The sequence below is a fragment of the Drosophila takahashii genome, chromosome 3R, assembly GCF_030179915.1.
Source record: "Drosophila takahashii strain IR98-3 E-12201 chromosome 3R, DtakHiC1v2, whole genome shotgun sequence".
NCBI lineage: Eukaryota > Metazoa > Arthropoda > Insecta > Diptera > Drosophilidae > Drosophila > Drosophila takahashii.
This window is the reverse complement of record NC_091681.1, coordinates 35,098,522-35,115,635: the sequence shown is the minus strand read 5'-3', so window position 1 is coordinate 35,115,635 and position 17,114 is coordinate 35,098,522. Positions and strand designations below refer to the sequence as shown.

The following is a 17,114-nucleotide window of genomic DNA, read 5'->3' as shown; positions in this document are numbered from 1 at the left end:
TATTTAATAATGATAAATATATAATAAATACTTATTAATATAAATATATTTTTAAATTTTAAATAGTAATTATTGTTGTAAAAAATAAAATTGGGGTTCTATTAATAAATAGTTTTTTTTTAATATTACCTAACATAATATTAAAATAATGAAAAAACTTTGACTAATTATTATTTAAGGTAATGTTATTCCTTGCCAATAAAATGTATTATTTTCTTTTCCTGACGAATTTATCACATTCGAAAACAGCGGGTTAATGGCAGCTAGACACTGCACTTGACCATTGACAGTGAAGTCTGTCTGAACAAGACTGATATTATGGCAATTAAGTGGACCGCCAAAGAACAATCAAGTTCAACTGTGAAGGGGAAATTTAAGCAATTAACTCGCTTATAAGTGAAAACCGTAAATCATTTGACTAACATTTAATTTTTCAGTTTTTAAGAGCGAGCTAATTTGCAGGTTTTTATCTTTTTTGTATATCTTTCATAAATTTGTTTTAATTTTGACTGCTAATAAGAACTTGTTGGAGTGTTTTTTTTAAAACTTTAAACTTATGTATTATATTTACCATACTTTCAAACCTTAATTTTTTTCCAAGCTATCTCAATTTAAAATCCTCTTCAAAAAGAATTAAGTTGATCCATGAAAGTGAAATTTCCGGTAGTTCACACGCTGGCCTACAAAAATCTGGGGGCAAAGGTATATATAAGGTTGCGTGACCCGCGGAGAGATTGTTACCAAGATTTACCAACTGTAATTGCCGCGATTGCCAAGTGCGTCACATAATTCCCCGTCTAATGGCTAATTGTTTTATGGCCACTCCACCAACTGACCTCTTGGGCAATTTCCCTTCCCATGAAAACTGAAATTTGAACCGAAACTCTAGTTACTCTGGGGTATTAACTACCATAGCTCACTATGCGGAAATGAACTTGACCTTATCGAGGGTCTAAGAGACCGCTAGCCAAAGCCAAATGAGAGTTAATCAATTCAGCCACAACTGCTAGCCATAATTTGTGAGTCAAATGCTGAAATACTGGCCATAATGGCAATAAACGAACGGAACACATCGCACCAATAACAAAAACAGAAACAGTTGAAGTTATAGTTAAGATCTACAACTCTTTTATGGCTCTGGCTTTTGGCGAAGGCTTCTCGACTTCTCTTCTTCCGCACGTAGTCCGTCCAGCATCCAGATCAAGTTCAAGTAGATATTTTGATATCTAGATATATGGATGTCAGAAGTAACCCAACTAGAAGCATTGAGATCTCTGAGAAACTTTGACCCATTGAACTGCTTTGTGAGAAGACCAAGCACACGCTTTTATTGAAAACCAAACACGTTTGGCACGCTTATTTCTATATGATAAAAAAATGAATGAACAACACACGCAAGCGAATAATACTCGTAAAATGTCAACAACCGTTAACCTTTTTGTGCGATATGCAAATCAGAAAAAATAACAACATCCTGAAAAGGGAATTTATTATTTAATGTAATTATGAATAAATAAATTAGAATCAATATGAAAAATATAAAAACATTCCCAAATATGGTTTACAAAATCTTTTTCTAAACAAATTAAATATTTGATTTTAATTAGGAATATTATATCTAATATAATAATATTTATATCTTTTCTACAGGATACATTTTAGATAGATATATTTACTTTATAATCTCTAATAACATTTTATTTTTTATTTACTATTTAAATTCATTATTAAGTTCGGGACGGCGCGAACGCCATTCCCGGCTACCAAAAATAACACGCACGAGTTATTCACATTAGGAATAATCGCAGAGGTCAACTCAGCCGAGGTGCAATGGATGAGTCTCACTCCGGAGGAACCGCCTTCGTGATCACGGTTGACCTCTACGCCAGGTAAGTATGCTTAACTCCGGTAGAATCTAGGGTCTCCTTGAGTAAACTGCTAAAACCAGTTGGGAATTATAGTGAGCTATGGCTGAAATGCTAAAACTACCCTGATTGTTTGGGGGTGACATTTTTTGCAATGCCTACTCAGGAAGTGTAGTGTAAAGAAAATCAGATATTTATGATGTTGATTTAGTAATGTAAAGTATAGTAAATATTAAAGTGCCATTAGCTACTGGACGTCTTGGACTTCTTGACCTCGAGTTAGCTAAAAACTTCTCTATATTAAAAATATATTTATTATAAGAAATACAGCATTGATATACCTTGGAAAAATATATTTAAAATGTTTCCACTTAAGTTATATCACGAAAATATCTTGTTTACAATGGTACTATAATCTTAAATTTCCAACCTTCTTTTCTTGTTTTCCTGCTCCATTTGAAACTTGGCTAAGCAGGAAGATGAATGAATACCAGTCGCATCGTAAAATGCCCTTGATCTTGAAAAATGCTTGAAGTAGAGGACGGCAGGCCCTCCGCATAAGTCATTCACGATGCTCACCGCTTATTAGCACCGACATGCGAGATGCTCGAAGTCGGCTATCGGATTTGGATCCGCTGCAAATCAGTCATGGATCAACTGCACGTAGGCATACTATCATATACAACATACCAACATACTTCAAAGTTCGAACAGAAGACCGAAAACCAAAACAAAACAAAGAAGACCATCATAACAACTATTTGCGAAGGGGAAGCCCCTGAGATACTTTGGTTTTTAAGAGCGATGTTCTCTAATCTGCTGTGGAATTGCATGGCTATATAAAGTGAGCAGAAATACGCAGAATTAGATGATAAAATTGTTAAATGAAAACAGAAGTGGTTTTCGAGCTGAGTGACTCGGCACTTTGGGCAATCCGCTTTTTCCCCCGCGAAGCTGTTAATTCTTATTTAATTAAAGAACGAGTCGAGTATCTCGGCGGTTTCTTCCACTTCCTAGACTTTATTTTCTGCCGTGGGGTTTCGTAATCACTCGATTTCCTAGCCACAGAGATTCAATTGTAATGATCAATCGATTTGCTATCTTATTTTTGTTACAAAAAGGTTTCCTATATGGTTTTTGACCTTTCGCTTGAACTCTTCGACGGTATTTGGTTTTGGAATATGCAAAAGAATCTTTAGAATTGCAGATTGGGGACTCAAGGTCCGGTTCTATAATTTATTTCACGTGGAAATAACAAACTTCTTGATTTCTGGGATTATGTCACAAAATCTCTGGAGAGGCTGGGAGCTCCAAACTCTTTAGCTATGCATCAGTAATACTTGGGTTCTATGGTCTTCATCAGAACAGGTTCCGTGGCTTAGAAGTAGGAAAAAAACAAAACGAAACCCAAAACGCAGACGGCGAATAATAATATTAATTTTGTTAACTAAGAACCCAAAACGAGTTACGCTGGTTCCACCTCTCGATCATCATCAATTTTAATAAGAATGGGCACGAGTTTCGGTGGATGGTGTATATGTTAGCTATGGGTACAAGGAAACTTCCTCCTAACCTTGGTTTACATTTAACATGTGGCAGACAATCGGAATCAAGCTATCGCTAATTGTCTAAGAATCTTCTGACTCACGAAGGTTGCAATCTACCCACCTATAACTTTGATTTCTCAAAGCCCTCGAATCCAAAGCGCTCCCATTGCGAAGTGTCTACTACTAGCGGACATGACAGTGCGTTTAAGCTCGTTTTAATTGCACTCCTATAATGAGATCCGAACCTGCAGTTAATGAGCGATCGTAGAATCGAGCGGCTTTATCCGTATCCCAGTTCCAACCTTCTTTTCACAATGCTAGCCAAGGTTATCTGAAGTTATATCGGGGCGGAACTCAACCTCTCGTCTAATCCTATAGATTTTAATAGTTTTTAAAAAAGGGTTGACATGTAAACGCCCCTCTCAATTGACTGAATATGCAGAGATCTTTTAGCTTTTCAAGTTTGCCATTCAGGCACCAGGGCGAGCATTAAAAACGCTAAATAAGAAATTATGCGAATTAATAACTTCAACATGACGAAGTTTAATTGCCCTTGCAAAAAATTGAATATTATAAAAATGGTTTGCCAATTTTCAGATAAGTTTTTAAAGAAATATAATACCATACTCTTTATAAGAGAACCTACCGGTTTCTCTGAATAGAATATAATACTAGAAAGACTCTACCCATTTATTAAAAAGAAAAGAATTGGTTCAAGTTCAATTTTAATGGCTATTGAAGACCACCACTTATTTGCATAGAAACCAGTTGAGTGGAAAAAATACATGCATTTAAAAACAGGTATAATAAAATAAAACCATTTCCCTTTTCGCATCGAAAAGAGCTTTCTTCTGCGCCGACAAACCTTTGATTCAAATTGAAATGCCCTCTGATGGGATGAAAAAAGTAAGTAATCGTAAACTCAACTGCAGCGATTTGTAGGTCTCATAAACAGACGAAAAGCCCAGTCATCTAGGCAACAATGCGACTGCAAGTCGCTTGTTTTGGCCACCTTTTTTTTTGCCTCTATCTATCTCTATAACTAACACTAACGAACCCGGCTAAGAGATCGAGATACTCACGAATACCGAAGCAGCTTTATACAGCCTCAGACACAATATGCGGTACAAAAGCCGAGAGTTCGCGAGACGAGAGCTAAAAAACCCGAAACGCTTGGCCCGAAATTTTTTAGCACTTCTTTTTAAATTTTTGTGCAATCTCGGATTTTCGGTTAGTTGTCTATTGGAGTTCGCAGCGTTTGAGTCGCCGGGTCCGGTTCCGAAAAATCTCCGTGCGATAAGGATAAATCTCTAATATAAAATAATATAGAAAGTGAAAGACTCTGCGAAGATGTCCTCGAAAGTGATAACCTCGTTAATGGCCGAGAGTATTCTGCTCTCTAAAGTGGGCCAAGTGATATCGGGCTACTCCCCGATAACGGTATTTCTCATCGGATCCATTGTAATATTCCTGGTGGTCTATAACAAGCGCCGATCCCGTCTGGTCAAGTATATCGAAAAGATCCCGGGACCAGCGGCCATGCCCTTTCTGGGCAATGCCATCGAAATGAACGTGGATCACGATGGTGAGTTATTCTTACCTCAAAAATTCTGGCGTATTTGTGGGTGCTCCAGTTAGTGATATTGACCCTGAGTCACTGAGCGTCTCTGATTGCTAGGGCAAACAAGCGGCGACGAGCAGGTGCTAATTTCAGTGATCAGCTTCCCATCGATCTGCTTACTGGGGATCGTAATACCCCGTAGAAAAAAAACTAGCCCAGTGTTAATGAACTTTACTTTCCGAACTTCACTTTCGTTGCCCAAAAGACTATTTTTGTTGGCCAAGTTCGTGGTCTCTTTAAAGCCAACTGCTAATTGATTTATAGAACTGCCAATGGGTAAACATTTTGAAATGCAAAAACCTGTTGGAAATTAGATTGCAATAACCAGGTGATTTATGCATTTTCTGTTTGCCTTTTGTTTTCTGCCTTCTGGTCCGGGGTGAAACACATAATTTAATTAACAAATTTTGTATTTGTTTGCGATACGCCACATCGTCGATTGGCGGAGGCAAACAAAACGAGAAAAAAGTCGCCTGGCAATTGGGCGTGCAGTGCTGGCATAATTCTAATGAATTTTAATCACGGGAAAGTTTTCCACAAAAAACAAAGGCAATAACCTTTAAAAAAAAAATAGAATAATAATTTGTAATTTACAAAACAACCCTGCACAGAAAAAAAATTATCAAAAGTTAATTTCGATATCATATCATATCAGATTGATATGAATAAAGATTAGGTTTATCTCAATTTACATTATTTGTTTAAAAAATACCACATTTGGTATCAAGTTGATATGATTGAGTTGCAGATATTAAATAAGTTAAAATTGACCCTATTTCATATAGAATTTTTTTTCTGTGTAAGACAAACAAATTATAACCGGTACTTTCACATTTTATCTAATTCACACGCAATTTACCCGAATTTATTTGCCGATCTCGAAAAACAATTACCAAATTATGAAGAACCTACAAAAGCGGCAGAAACAGCAGAAGCCAGAAGCCGCTCATAAATCACTCACATAACAAGCTCGCCAAACACTCGATGGAGTGATAAAAATAGCCATAAACTGTGAACACAACAGACTGGGATCAGACTTTAAGACCCAGAAAAAGATACAGAGGAAAAAGAGGTACAAAAGCGGACTTGATCTTGACACTGAATGGCAGAATATCCATCATAATTGGACCCGGCTTCGGTTTTGGATTCTCAATCGATTGAAGGGGGCCTGCTGATTAATTCGCATTCCGCGGATTCGGCGTTTTGCAACCCCCCTCAAACCCCCAAAAAAAAAACAAAGCAAATTAACATAAATTTAAATGCGGAAGCGCAGATACAAGAAACAAATTCGGCTCTTGGCCATTGCAATCGTGTAGGAAATGGATTTGATTTGATAAAACGTATGAAATGCTGCTTCTCATCGATTCGTTTCCGTTTTCTGTTCTTTGTCTTTCGAATCGTGATTGTAAACTTGATTTTCCGCTATTTATTCAAGGGGGTTCTTTTGGGCTCTCTATTACGATTTACATTTAAAAGGTTTACAACCTGCTTTTATTGTTATAACTCAAAAGAACCTTAGAAACCTGTTCCATCAAACAGAGAAATGCCTTGCTAATTCGTAACATCTCCATCCCAAATTGCCTTAGCACTTTGAGGTCGCCAGATAATCAAAAGACCTGCTCAAGAATATTTCTGCCAAGGCAATCGAGCCGCTTGCATATAATTTATGGACCGATTAGCAGCCACTGAGTTTTATTAATTCTTTTTTTTATTTTCTTATAATTTAATTTAAGAACGAATCTTGACTGCTGCTGTCTGTTTGCCCGTGCAATTACGAGGCTTTTGTTAGAGCGCTAAAAACTCTAAAAACTCTGAAAAATGAATATAAAAATGAAATATGATGTTGCAGCAATTCTGGCTGAAGGTCAAGCGGTTCTTGATCGTTCTCGTATATATTTTCCAAGATACCTCGGGCCGTTGAAGAGGCCACTTGGCAACATTTGGAGTGGATGGCTGTGGAAACGGGTTTCCAATTCTAAGTTTTCTGAGTTCTACTGCCAACAAATCCGGGGGTCATGGTTTTTTTTTCTATCTTCTAAGTGCTTGTGGGTGTTTTTGGGTAACTGCTTTTTAATCTGCACTACCAATGTCAGACGAATGCAAATTATTTCAGCTACGCAGCTGACGTATGCCTTAAAAATATCTGTTGAAAACGGGAAAATTCCCTGGGTGGGGTAACAAACGTATCACTGTTTAAAAACAAATAGGTTTGTTTTCCTAAGTGATACGATCTCTTGAGTTTCAAATTAAACATTTGAAGGCGTGTTTTCACTTTTAGCTATCGTTTAATCTTTGTTCTGGTTAGGAGCACAACATCACTTTCATTTTTAGCAAACACGAGTTTCAGTCTTCTATTTATTATTTCTATTATTATTATAATAATATATAATAATATAATAAAAACACATTCACTTTTCATGTTTCCCAACCCACAGTTAAGTGCAGTAAATTTTTAGATAATTTGTTTTACTCCCCGAATTAATAACAGGCAAATAGAGCTCACCTAAATGATAATAAAGGTACGCATAGACCGGCAAAAGAGATTGCGTGAAAAGTGCTTTGTTTTGGCCCTTGGACCAGTCCAAATTTTAGCTGGCCAGCTTCCAACTTCCGATGAAAGAGCGGGCCAACCTGACCAAAACTCACCTGAGAAATGCCCCACCTGAGAAATGGTCGCGAAACAGCGATTTCTGCTTATTTTTCGGGCGGTGGGGTTACATAAAATCATTATTAGACATAGAGATTGCTGAATGGCCCGCGCATCGTCTTTTTTTTGCGTTTTGTGTTTCATCTTTTAATTAATGCAACACATATGAGCTGCGACACATAAACATGGACACCTTTTGCCTTATGCGAGTGGTCTTTACATGGTTTTGTCTATGAGTAACGTGTTTTGGCCACAGTGTTTCGGGTGAGAAAAGCCCCGGCTTATTAACTGGGCCACGAAGAAAGCAATTTAGGCGACCTTCAAGGGGTCGAAGAAGGGCTGCAGCCAAGCGAAAACAATTAATGTGACTTGTATCTGTACCTGGAAAATGTACAAATGAAATATCACCTTTACAAATTATTTACCAGTAATTCAGATAATAAGAAATTATTTAATAATTTAATTGGGTAATAAAAATACACATCTTCTTCTGAATAAATTAAATTAACTCACATTGTTGCTAACGCAAATCGTTCTTCTACCCATTTTATTCCAAGCCAACCAATCCAAACTGGTTTTTGATCATCTCCCATTATTATTTTTTGCAGAGCTCTTTAATCGCGTCATCGGCATGCAGAAATTGTGGGGCACGCGTATTGGAATCAATCGTGTTTGGCAGGGAACAGCGCCACGAGTGCTCCTCTTCGAGCCCGAAACTGTCGAGGTGAGTTTATTCTAGTTGGAAATCTTATAAATATAAGTGACATAATTATATATATTTTTTAGCCCATACTGAACAGCCAGAAGTTTGTGAACAAGAGTAGCGATTACGACTACTTGCATCCTTGGCTGGGAGAAGGTTTGCTCACCAGCACCGATCGCAAGTGGCACTCACGCAGGAAGGTAAGAAAAATATTAAAAATAAATACAATAAATATAGTATAGCATAAAAAATGTTGTTAAAAAAATTGAGGATTGAAGATTTATGTTTTTTGTTATTTTATACATAAATCAATACAACAAATAGGCTAACAATCATTTTTATTTCTTAAATTACATAAAGTAATAAATTGCCTTTTGAGTGGAAAATCTTAATATATAAAAACATTTTTGATTTAACTTAAACAGTATTTTATTCACATTTATTTTATTTATAAATTTTTCTATTTAATATTATTCTACTAAAATTATTTTTAAAGATCCTCACGCCCGCCTTCCACTTTAAAATCTTGGACGACTTCATTGATGTTTTCAACGAGCAGAGCGCTGTGCTGGCCAGAAAATTGGCGGTGGAAGTGGGCAGCGAGGCGTTTAACCTGTTCCCCTACGTCACGCTCTGCACTTTGGACATTGTTTGTGGTGAGTGTCAATGCCGCTGGAGATCGGGTATAGTGTCCAGATCTCGGATAACATTATTCGTGGCTAATTACGACGTATACGTCATTTAATTCACAGAAACCGCCATGGGTCGCAGAATTTATGCCCAGAGCAATAGTGAATCGGAGTATGTGAAGGCGGTCTACGGGTAAGAAATTGTCAATTACTCGAAAGCAAGATGCGAAGTTTGCATGTCTCAGATTTATTAATACCAAAATGTGATAAAATTGAACAAATTTCCTGCATCACGAAAAATCTATTTGTTTCCATTGATATCCAAATTGAGGCAAATTACTCATAATCACTTAAAGCAATTGGCTTTTCATCTTGTTCGGCAAGCCGTTAAGTGTGAAAGATTTTCTGTTACGGTTTCAATTACATTCATAAATGCTACATATAAAATTATTGCCAAAGAAATACTATTTATGCTTCTATTATTTTTTGATCAAAATATATGGATATTGTTATTAGCTAAATCAAAGCCATTTCCTTTCTGCTTGTACGATTGGTTCACAAATGTTTTGAGTTATAAATTGGTTAGAAAATGGAACACTTTCTGGCCTCTGATAAAAATTGACTTAATGGAAATGTGATATTAATTAAAATTAAAGCAAATTACTGGTTATTTAGAGCCATAAATTCGTATTGTTTTCATATTAATTCATAAATACTGTAAGAAAAATATAAAAGCTTGAATATTTAGTCGATATACAGCCAGTCGATATGACCGCCATGGACGATGTCCTTCCAAAAAATTTCCAACCGATTTAAACCAATTTCCACTATTAAAATGAGTTTTAAATAAATTGCAATTCGGCGCCATAATCAATTGACGATCATTATTTTTGAGCAGCCTGAAAGTATGCTTATTACCGTTTACGGCTTATGTCTCGACTAGATCTCCGAGATCTCAACCTTTATACGGACGGACATCCAAAATACCCTCTAACTCTACGAGTATCGGGTGTAATTATGAAAATTGATACCCTATTGTTTTCCGATAATGCTGCATAACGCAGTACAATAATTTTCCTATCTGTCTGCACTAATAAAATATATCATAAAACCAGGCGACCACTGGGAATAATAACATCAATAGCAGACGCAACTCTTCCTCATTTTGCGAAGAGTTATCAGCATTGTGGCAGCAGTTTAATATCGAGAGGTGTCAGAACAGCTGTCAGGGAAAGGGACACCCTTTAGATACACATGTGCTTCCGCCACCGCCCGAACCCATTTCCCCCATTTTCCCTCCATTTCATCCATTTTCACCCAGTGCGTGAGCCAGTGGGTGGTGGCGGTGCATCCAAGCGCAAAATATGCGAGATTAAGATGTCAATGGGATGCTTGAAGTGCTTCCAAGCTGATAACAGACAGCATCGGCCCACACTTCTCTCGTTCTACCAGCCACGCCTCATAGAACTCACCCATTGAACAGTTGACTAACTTTCAATTTAACGCAACACTTTTCCATTTCCCATTCCCATGTAGTAAAATAGAAAACTTGAACTTCATTAAAAACCATTGGGAAATTTAAGGGAATTTTTCATTGCCTATTTTACACTTTATAATAATTCTAAAATTATAATTATACATTTTTATATTTACTTTTAACCAATTTATTTAATTATTTCCTTAGCATTGGTTCGATTGTTCAGAGTCGTCAGTCGAAGATTTGGCTGCAGAGCGACTTGATTTTCAGTCTGACTGCAGACTACAAGCTCCACCAGAGCTACATAAACACTCTGCACGGATTTTCCAACATGGTGATCCGCGAACGCAAAGCAGAGTTGAAAATTCTCGAAGAGAACAATAATAACAACAATAATAATGAGCCCGATGGCTATGATGATCTGGGCAAGAAGAAGCGTCTGGCCTTCCTGGATCTGCTGATCGATGCTTCTAAGGAGGGAACAGTGCTTTCCAATGTAAGTTATTGAATAATAAGAGATTTTTTCTAGTATTTTTCTAATTTTTAAAAATTATACCCTTTTTTTAGGAGGACATTCGCGAGGAGGTGGACACTTTTATGTTCGAGGGTCATGATACCACTTCGGCTGCTATTTCCTGGACTCTATTCCTGCTGGGCTGCCATCCGGAATATCAGGAGCAGGTGGTGGAGGAACTGGACGCGATCTTTGGTGACGACAAGGAGACACCGGCCACCATGAAGAATCTGTTGGATATGCGATACCTGGAGTGCTGCATCAAGGACTCGCTGCGCCTGTTTCCCAGTGTGCCCATGATGGCCAGGATGGTGGGCGAGGATGTAAATATTGGTAAGGATTTTATTGAGTTCAAAAATCTATGAAATGCTAAATAAAGCAATTTTCTCACAGGTGGAAAAGTGGTTCCCGCTGGAACCCAAGCTATCATCATGACTTACGCTCTTCACCGCAATCCTCGGGTTTTCCCCAAGCCGGAACAGTTCAATCCGGACAACTTCCTGCCGGAAAACTGCGCCGGTCGCCATCCCTTCGCCTACATTCCTTTCAGCGCAGGACCTCGCAATTGCATTGGTCAGAAGTTTGCCATTCTGGAGGAGAAGGCCGTGATTTCCACAGTTTTGAGGAAATACAAGATCGAGGCCGTCGATCGGCGCGAGGATCTCACTTTGCTGGGCGAACTCATCCTGCGACCCAAGGATGGCCTAAGGGTTAAGATTACACCAAGGGACTAAAAAGTCTTCCCCCATTCGCTTCGATCCAAAGTACATTGTAAATAATTAGAGTTAACCGGATATCATAGGTCTAGAGAATAGTTTATGTTAAACTTTGTAACCGACGCAATACTTCTTAGCCTAAGAATAAACCTCATTGAATAATTTTTTAGAAATATCATGAGAGTGTGTAAAAAAAGTCAACAGTCGCTCGATTAATTCCATAGGCATACCAGTCCGAATGGAAAAGGTAATCACCATGTGGAAAGTTAAGTGCTCCGGTTATTTGTTGATTCCAAAAGCTCGTGGGCAGTTTATCAACTATAATATCATGCTGAAAATTATAAAAAAAATGTTATTAGTAGATAATTTAGTAATGACTAAACTTACATCGAAGGGGCAAGAATGGTTCATGTTGGAGTGATTTTTAAAAAGCCCGTGAAAGAAGCCAAAAATCGGGTTCGACTTGGGGTGTTTAAGGAATTTGCATGCATCTACCGTGATATTATAGAGAAAAGGCTTGTAGCCATTATAGCGCTTCAGCAAAGAAAAATTAACCTGAAAATAATATAGAGTTTTACACATTATGCTTAATTTGTTTTAATTTTGTGAATAACAAACCTTTATTTTGGTGATGGGCACTTTGTATAAGTTAACTTTAAGCGAAAGGTACTTAAAGCTGCGATTAACCGACTTTAGATGGCAATACTCGAATTCATCAAATTTCTTATCCCAGGAGGTGCACTTGACATTAGTAAATTCGACCGACGAAGATATCTTTAAAGGGAAATCTAAGTGTGTTGTTATAATTTATTTGACTAGGCTTACTTCCTTGACCAAATATAGGATCAAAACAATTTGGTTTAGTTTTAGATATTTGCACATACTGGCTTTTGGGGAGTCTACTAAACACTGGCCTAAACTAAAACTATTAGATTAATAATAAAATCCCTCAAAACTCATTAACAGATTCAGAACCCAATAAATCAGATTGTGTATCTAATTTCATAATAATGTTATTTTAATTTTTCACGGTCTAACGAAACTATTAATAGATCCTGCATAAAGTTATGATTTAGCAATTTAAATACATTACACGTGCATATTTTATTTAGCCTCTTAGTTGGTTCTCTTTTACTTACATCTCATTTTAGAAGACGTTAAATACTTAGTAAAGTGAAAAATATACTTTGACATTGGCGCGATTAATATCATAGGCTATCCAATTCGTTTGAAAGAGGTAGTCTCCTGTGGGAAAGGGCAGAACCTCGGTTACATGGGTGTTGATTGCGTTGATGGAAAGTTTTTCAACCACTATATCTTGCTGGAAATAGGATATTTAACTTTTGTAATAACTTTAAATAACATTTGTATACTTACATTAAATGGGCATGAATGGTTCATATTGGAGTGATTCTTGAAGAAACCATACAAATATGCTGCAATGGGATTAGATTTTGTGTTCTTCAGAAATCGACAGGCGTCTACGGTCACGTTATAGAGATATGGCTTATAGCCACTGAATCTTTTTAGTAATTCTGCGTTTACCTAAAAGGATTCTTGTTGAGACCATACACATTCGTAATATTATCTATTAAATACACACCTTTGCTTTGGTTATGGGCTTCTTAAACAAGTTAACCTTTAAAGACATGTATTTATAGGTACGATTCATAGATTTAAGGTAACAATACTCAAAGTCAGCGAACTTAGGGTCCAAGGAAGTGCAAATAATGTTGGTTAACTCCACTGTAGCTGTGATCTAAAATATTATTTAAATATTAATGTTCTTTATTATAATATTTTCTTACCTTTTTAATTAAATACAGGAGAACAATGAGTTCAACAAGACGAAATCGGGAAGGCATTGTATACAACAATGATGCACAGTTAATTTTTCAATATATATTAATAACTATATTCTAGCTCACTGCTATTTATAAGTATATTTTCAATTTAGTCTATCTACAAATGACTATGATCATTAAATAAAAATTAGCCTCCTTATCAGTGAATAATTGAAAAACTATTCTCCTTTTGTAATGTGTATATTTATACCACATTTCGCATGTTTTATTTGTGTTTGATCTTCCATTGGATAAACTATAAAATATTTGACCTGGAATACATATTTCACATTTCAAGAAAGATAGAGTGGTTATTATTAAAATTCACAAATCTAATTATAAGTATTAATATCATAGTCCATTTAATATTTTAGAACTTAGTTTGGGATTCCCCCGTATAAATACATTTTTCAGAAATAAAATATAGTGGATTTTGGGTCAATACTTGTTACGAACAGTTTATTAAGAAAGAGTGCCGTAGACCCGAACTTCCGCTCGATTTATATCATCTGCTATCCAGCTTGAATGAAATTGGTAATCTCCGAGGGGAAATGGCAAAACTTTTGTGAACTGTGTATTTATAAACTCGGCGGAAAGCTTGTCCACAATAAGATCGTGCTGTAAATAAAATATTTCTAAAATAAAGTCACAATTGGATTATATTTTACAGACATCAAAGGGGCAGGTGTGATTCATGTTGGAATAATCCCGAAAAAGACTGTGGAAAAATCCAAAAACTGGACTTGACTTCGGATGTTTAAGAACTTTGCAGGCATCCACAGTAATGTTATAAAGAAACGGCTTGTATCCACTGAATCTCTTGAGCAGTGCAAAGTTAACCTTAAAAGAGAACTTATTTCATGTTTTTAGTGTATATTTTTTAAACCATACCTTGACTTTGGTGATAGGGACCTTATATAGATTCACTCTGAGCGATATATATTTAAAAGTACGGTTTACGGACTTCAGACGGCAGTACTCAAAGTCGTCAAAATCCTTATCCAAAGTTGTGCACTTTATGTTAGTGAACTCCATCTTAGAAGTAATCTATAACGATACCTTGTTAAATGATTATATTTTCCTTAAAAATGAGATTACCTTTTCCACTGAATAAAGTATCAACAAGCATAAAAGAATATAATTCGAGGCCATCTTAAAAAATAGAATTTTAATTTGTTGTTAAAACCAAATGTTAAACAATTCAATAAATTGGGTTCTACCGGCTTGATGTCTTTCTTATTTGAAAAATATTGCATTAGTGATCCGAGTTGTACATTTTTTACCAGCCTGACTTCATTTGTTTTCTCCATTAACTTAATAAAGCAATTATGTACGGGAATTAAATTCAAATTAGCAATTAGAGCCAAAAATTGTAAAATTTAACTACAGAAATATTGATAATTTCCCATTAAATGTTAAGCGAAAACAGAGCACGGAAAAAACAGTTATTTATTTATTTAAAAAGGGTTTTTAAAAGTTTTTTTTGCAAAACTAAATAAAAACAAATCGAAAACGAAGCCAACTAAAAAGTGTAATTGAGTGAAGGAAACTATTTACACGCAATTAAACAAAATTTAGATTTGTGTGTTTGATATCAAAAGAACATTAACATAATTTTGTGGTTAATCAGATAACATTAAATTGATCAATTGAAAATATTTTGGCGAACCCCTAATTACCTAAAACTTTTTGTAACCAAAGGTAGTGAAATAATAATAGCTGCAGCTTAGATATATACATAAATGGATTTATTTAACTTCAAATATATTTAACACTTTTTTCTAAGTTCTAATCAATCAAGATAATGTAAAATAAATGCTTGCCGATGCTCGCAGAATATCATAGGCAAACCAGTGCGATTTAAAGAGTATTTCGCCCTCAGGAAATGGTAACAACTCCGTTAAACGCGTATTAAAGAAGTCGGTAGTAAGTTTATCCACAATGAGGTCGTGCTAGGATAAAAAATGATAGGACTCTCAGTTACTAAAATTAAATTATGGACTCACATCGAAAGGGCAACAATGATTCATGTTGGAGTGTGCTTTGAAAAATCCGTACATATATGTCAGCACTGGGTTAGATTTAGGATTTTTCAGATATCTACAGGCATCCGCAGTAATGTTGTACAGAAGAGGCTTATATCCATTAGATCTTTTGAACAATGCAAAGTTTATCTAAAAAAACATACTTTTTTTTATAAACAAAAATTATGTCGGCTTCATTTTTATACACACTTTAATTTTGGTGATGGGAATTTTATAAAGTTTCACTTTAACGGATAAGTATTTATAGCTCCGATTCACCGACTTTAGATGGCAATATTCAAAGTCGGAAAACTCGGGATCGTGGGAAATGCATTTGATGTTGGTAAACTCCAATTTGGAAGAGATCTAAAAAAAAATGTACGTATGTTTTTTCGAATGTGATTATATTATGTTAAAGTAGAACTTACTGTCGTGAAGCTATAGAGGATCAGGACGACCTGAAATAAATGAATATAACCGAAGCGCATTTTAGGTTGTGGCTATAAAAAATATAACTGAAATGGATATCATTGAAAAGTTTTTGAGGTTCATAATCAAGCCAAAAATGTTTTCATGCCAATTATTTTAATAAGACCTAAAATTACTTTAAATGCCCTGTATTTAAAAATCAAATTGCTTAGGCTAATACTAAAAACGGAAAACCAAATAATATTTTTTTTTTGTTTTTTTTTTAATAATTATTTTGTAGTAAAATGGAATAGTGGATATCAACAAATGGCGCCATTTATCTGTTCTCTTTTGCCGCAACTATTTATGAACATTTATGTGAGTGCCTGTGCCCTTTTCCATAATTTCTTTTTTCTTATATCTACATATATTTTTTTTTTTGCAAAATGGAGCGGCGCCAGAGCTTAAAGGCAACTTAAGTGTGCTCACAGCTTGTAATGCACAAATAAATGCGACGTACAAACAAATGGGTGGTGCGCGGTGGTCGGCCATTGGTTATATGTATATCTAAATGGATATTGTGCGCATATTTGCCGGGTCTGCGTGTTAGATAACTCGAATCGGAGTCGGAGCAGGAAAAGATAGATAGAGCCGGCCAGATAGATAGATAGTTAGATAGATAGATAGCTGGATCGATAACCGGCGGTGATAAGCGACCAATGACGACTCCTCCGCCGGAATGGGCGAAAAAGACAAACAATCAATTAGAATGGCAAAATCTTTGCAAATGCAATAAAAATCCACGGAACGCAAAAGGGCTTAAAAAGTAATTCCCGAGCTAGAAAATTGTGGCTAGTGGTAAAAAAGGGTGATCACCATCGACTGGGTGGCGAAACAGAAAAAAGAGCGGAGAAGTGTCCCTGAAATCATGACGATCCCTATCAACGTCTGGTGGAAAAACTCACCCACTTACGAGCGGTGGCAATAAATCGATTGCCACTGCAACCGCATTTTTATATATGTAACATATCATGTATATATGGTTTTATGCATTTACAATGCCAGCGATTATTGTTTGTTTTAGTTTACGGCCGGACTTTAAAACCAATCGATCACAAT

General features: G+C 36.0%; 5 protein-coding genes and 1 non-coding gene across 6 annotated transcripts; 1 reads left to right on the top strand and 5 right to left on the bottom strand.

Annotated features, from left to right (window-relative positions):
• Positions 1-1,732: 1,732 nt before the first annotated feature.
• Positions 1,733-1,897, bottom strand: LOC123003383 (U1 spliceosomal RNA). Its single transcript, XR_006412586.1, has one exon. It is a non-coding gene; the product is annotated as a U1 spliceosomal RNA (small nuclear RNA).
• A 2,740-nt stretch (positions 1,898-4,637) lies between these two features.
• Positions 4,638-12,303, top strand: Cyp4c3 (Cytochrome P450 4c3). The gene is made up of 8 exons (XM_017141005.3): positions 4,638-4,997; positions 8,289-8,404; positions 8,467-8,583; positions 8,880-9,039; positions 9,136-9,205; positions 10,697-10,985; positions 11,057-11,336; positions 11,397-12,303. The coding sequence occupies exons 1-8, from the start codon at positions 4,763-4,765 to the stop codon at positions 11,735-11,737; spliced, it is 1,608 nt and encodes a 535-aa protein (XP_016996494.1). The 5' UTR covers positions 4,638-4,762; the 3' UTR covers positions 11,738-12,303.
• Positions 11,895-12,612, bottom strand: LOC108056952 (uncharacterized). The gene is made up of 4 exons (XM_017141006.3): positions 12,545-12,612; positions 12,338-12,493; positions 12,107-12,274; positions 11,895-12,050 (listed from the first exon to the last, which is right to left on the bottom strand). Exons 1-4 carry the CDS (start codon positions 12,599-12,601, stop codon positions 11,895-11,897), a joined length of 537 nt encoding a protein of 178 aa, XP_016996495.1. The 5' UTR covers positions 12,602-12,612.
• Positions 12,613-12,884: 272 nt separating this feature from the next.
• LOC108056926 (uncharacterized) lies at positions 12,885-13,584 on the bottom strand. The gene is made up of 4 exons (XM_017140966.1): positions 13,528-13,584; positions 13,323-13,478; positions 13,097-13,264; positions 12,885-13,040 (listed from the first exon to the last, which is right to left on the bottom strand). The coding sequence occupies exons 1-4, from the start codon at positions 13,582-13,584 to the stop codon at positions 12,885-12,887; spliced, it is 537 nt and encodes a 178-aa protein (XP_016996455.1).
• A 441-nt stretch (positions 13,585-14,025) lies between these two features.
• LOC108056939 (uncharacterized) lies at positions 14,026-14,598 on the bottom strand. The gene is made up of 3 exons (XM_017140981.2): positions 14,455-14,598; positions 14,236-14,403; positions 14,026-14,181 (listed from the first exon to the last, which is right to left on the bottom strand). Exons 1-3 carry the CDS (start codon positions 14,596-14,598, stop codon positions 14,026-14,028), a joined length of 468 nt encoding a protein of 155 aa, XP_016996470.2.
• A 761-nt stretch (positions 14,599-15,359) lies between these two features.
• Positions 15,360-16,075, bottom strand: LOC108056937 (uncharacterized). Its single transcript, XM_017140980.2, has 4 exons — positions 16,016-16,075; positions 15,798-15,953; positions 15,570-15,737; positions 15,360-15,515 (listed from the first exon to the last, which is right to left on the bottom strand). The coding sequence occupies exons 1-4, from the start codon at positions 16,073-16,075 to the stop codon at positions 15,360-15,362; spliced, it is 540 nt and encodes a 179-aa protein (XP_016996469.2).
• Between the last annotated feature and the right edge of the window lie 1,039 nt (positions 16,076-17,114).

Excerpts from the sequence above, each read along its gene's own strand:
- Cyp4c3 (XM_017141005.3), top strand. The coding sequence starts at position 4,763 with ATGTCCTCGAAAGTGATAACCTCGTTAATGGCCGAGAGTATTCTGCTC. Across the intron at positions 4,998-8,288 it reads AATGAACGTGGATCACGATG|AGCTCTTTAATCGCGTCATC; the intron begins GTGAGTTATTCT and ends TATTTTTTGCAG. Across the intron at positions 8,405-8,466 it reads TCGAGCCCGAAACTGTCGAG|CCCATACTGAACAGCCAGAA; the intron begins GTGAGTTTATTC and ends TATATTTTTTAG.
- LOC108056952 (XM_017141006.3), bottom strand. The coding sequence starts at position 12,601 with ATGTGCAAATATCTAAAACTAAACCAAATTGTTTTGATCCTATATTTG. Across the intron at positions 12,494-12,544 it reads TCCTATATTTGGTCAAGGAA|ATATCTTCGTCGGTCGAATT; the intron begins GTAAGCCTAGTC and ends TTCCCTTTAAAG. Across the intron at positions 12,275-12,337 it reads TGCCCATCACCAAAATAAAG|GTTAATTTTTCTTTGCTGAA; the intron begins GTTTGTTATTCA and ends TATTATTTTCAG.
- LOC108056926 (XM_017140966.1), bottom strand. The coding sequence starts at position 13,584 with ATGCCTTCCCGATTTCGTCTTGTTGAACTCATTGTTCTCCTGTATTTA. Across the intron at positions 13,479-13,527 it reads TCCTGTATTTAATTAAAAAG|ATCACAGCTACAGTGGAGTT; the intron begins GTAAGAAAATAT and ends ATAATATTTTAG. Across the intron at positions 13,265-13,322 it reads AGCCCATAACCAAAGCAAAG|GTAAACGCAGAATTACTAAA; the intron begins GTGTGTATTTAA and ends GAATCCTTTTAG.
- LOC108056939 (XM_017140981.2), bottom strand. The coding sequence starts at position 14,598 with ATGGAGTTCACTAACATAAAGTGCACAACTTTGGATAAGGATTTTGAC. Across the intron at positions 14,404-14,454 it reads TCCCTATCACCAAAGTCAAG|GTTAACTTTGCACTGCTCAA; the intron begins GTATGGTTTAAA and ends TTCTCTTTTAAG. Across the intron at positions 14,182-14,235 it reads ATCACACCTGCCCCTTTGAT|CACGATCTTATTGTGGACAA; the intron begins GTCTGTAAAATA and ends TTTTATTTACAG.
- LOC108056937 (XM_017140980.2), bottom strand. The coding sequence starts at position 16,075 with ATGCGCTTCGGTTATATTCATTTATTTCAGGTCGTCCTGATCCTCTAT. Across the intron at positions 15,954-16,015 it reads TCCTCTATAGCTTCACGACA|ATCTCTTCCAAATTGGAGTT; the intron begins GTAAGTTCTACT and ends ATTTTTTTTTAG. Across the intron at positions 15,738-15,797 it reads TTCCCATCACCAAAATTAAA|ATAAACTTTGCATTGTTCAA; the intron begins GTGTGTATAAAA and ends ATGTTTTTTTAG.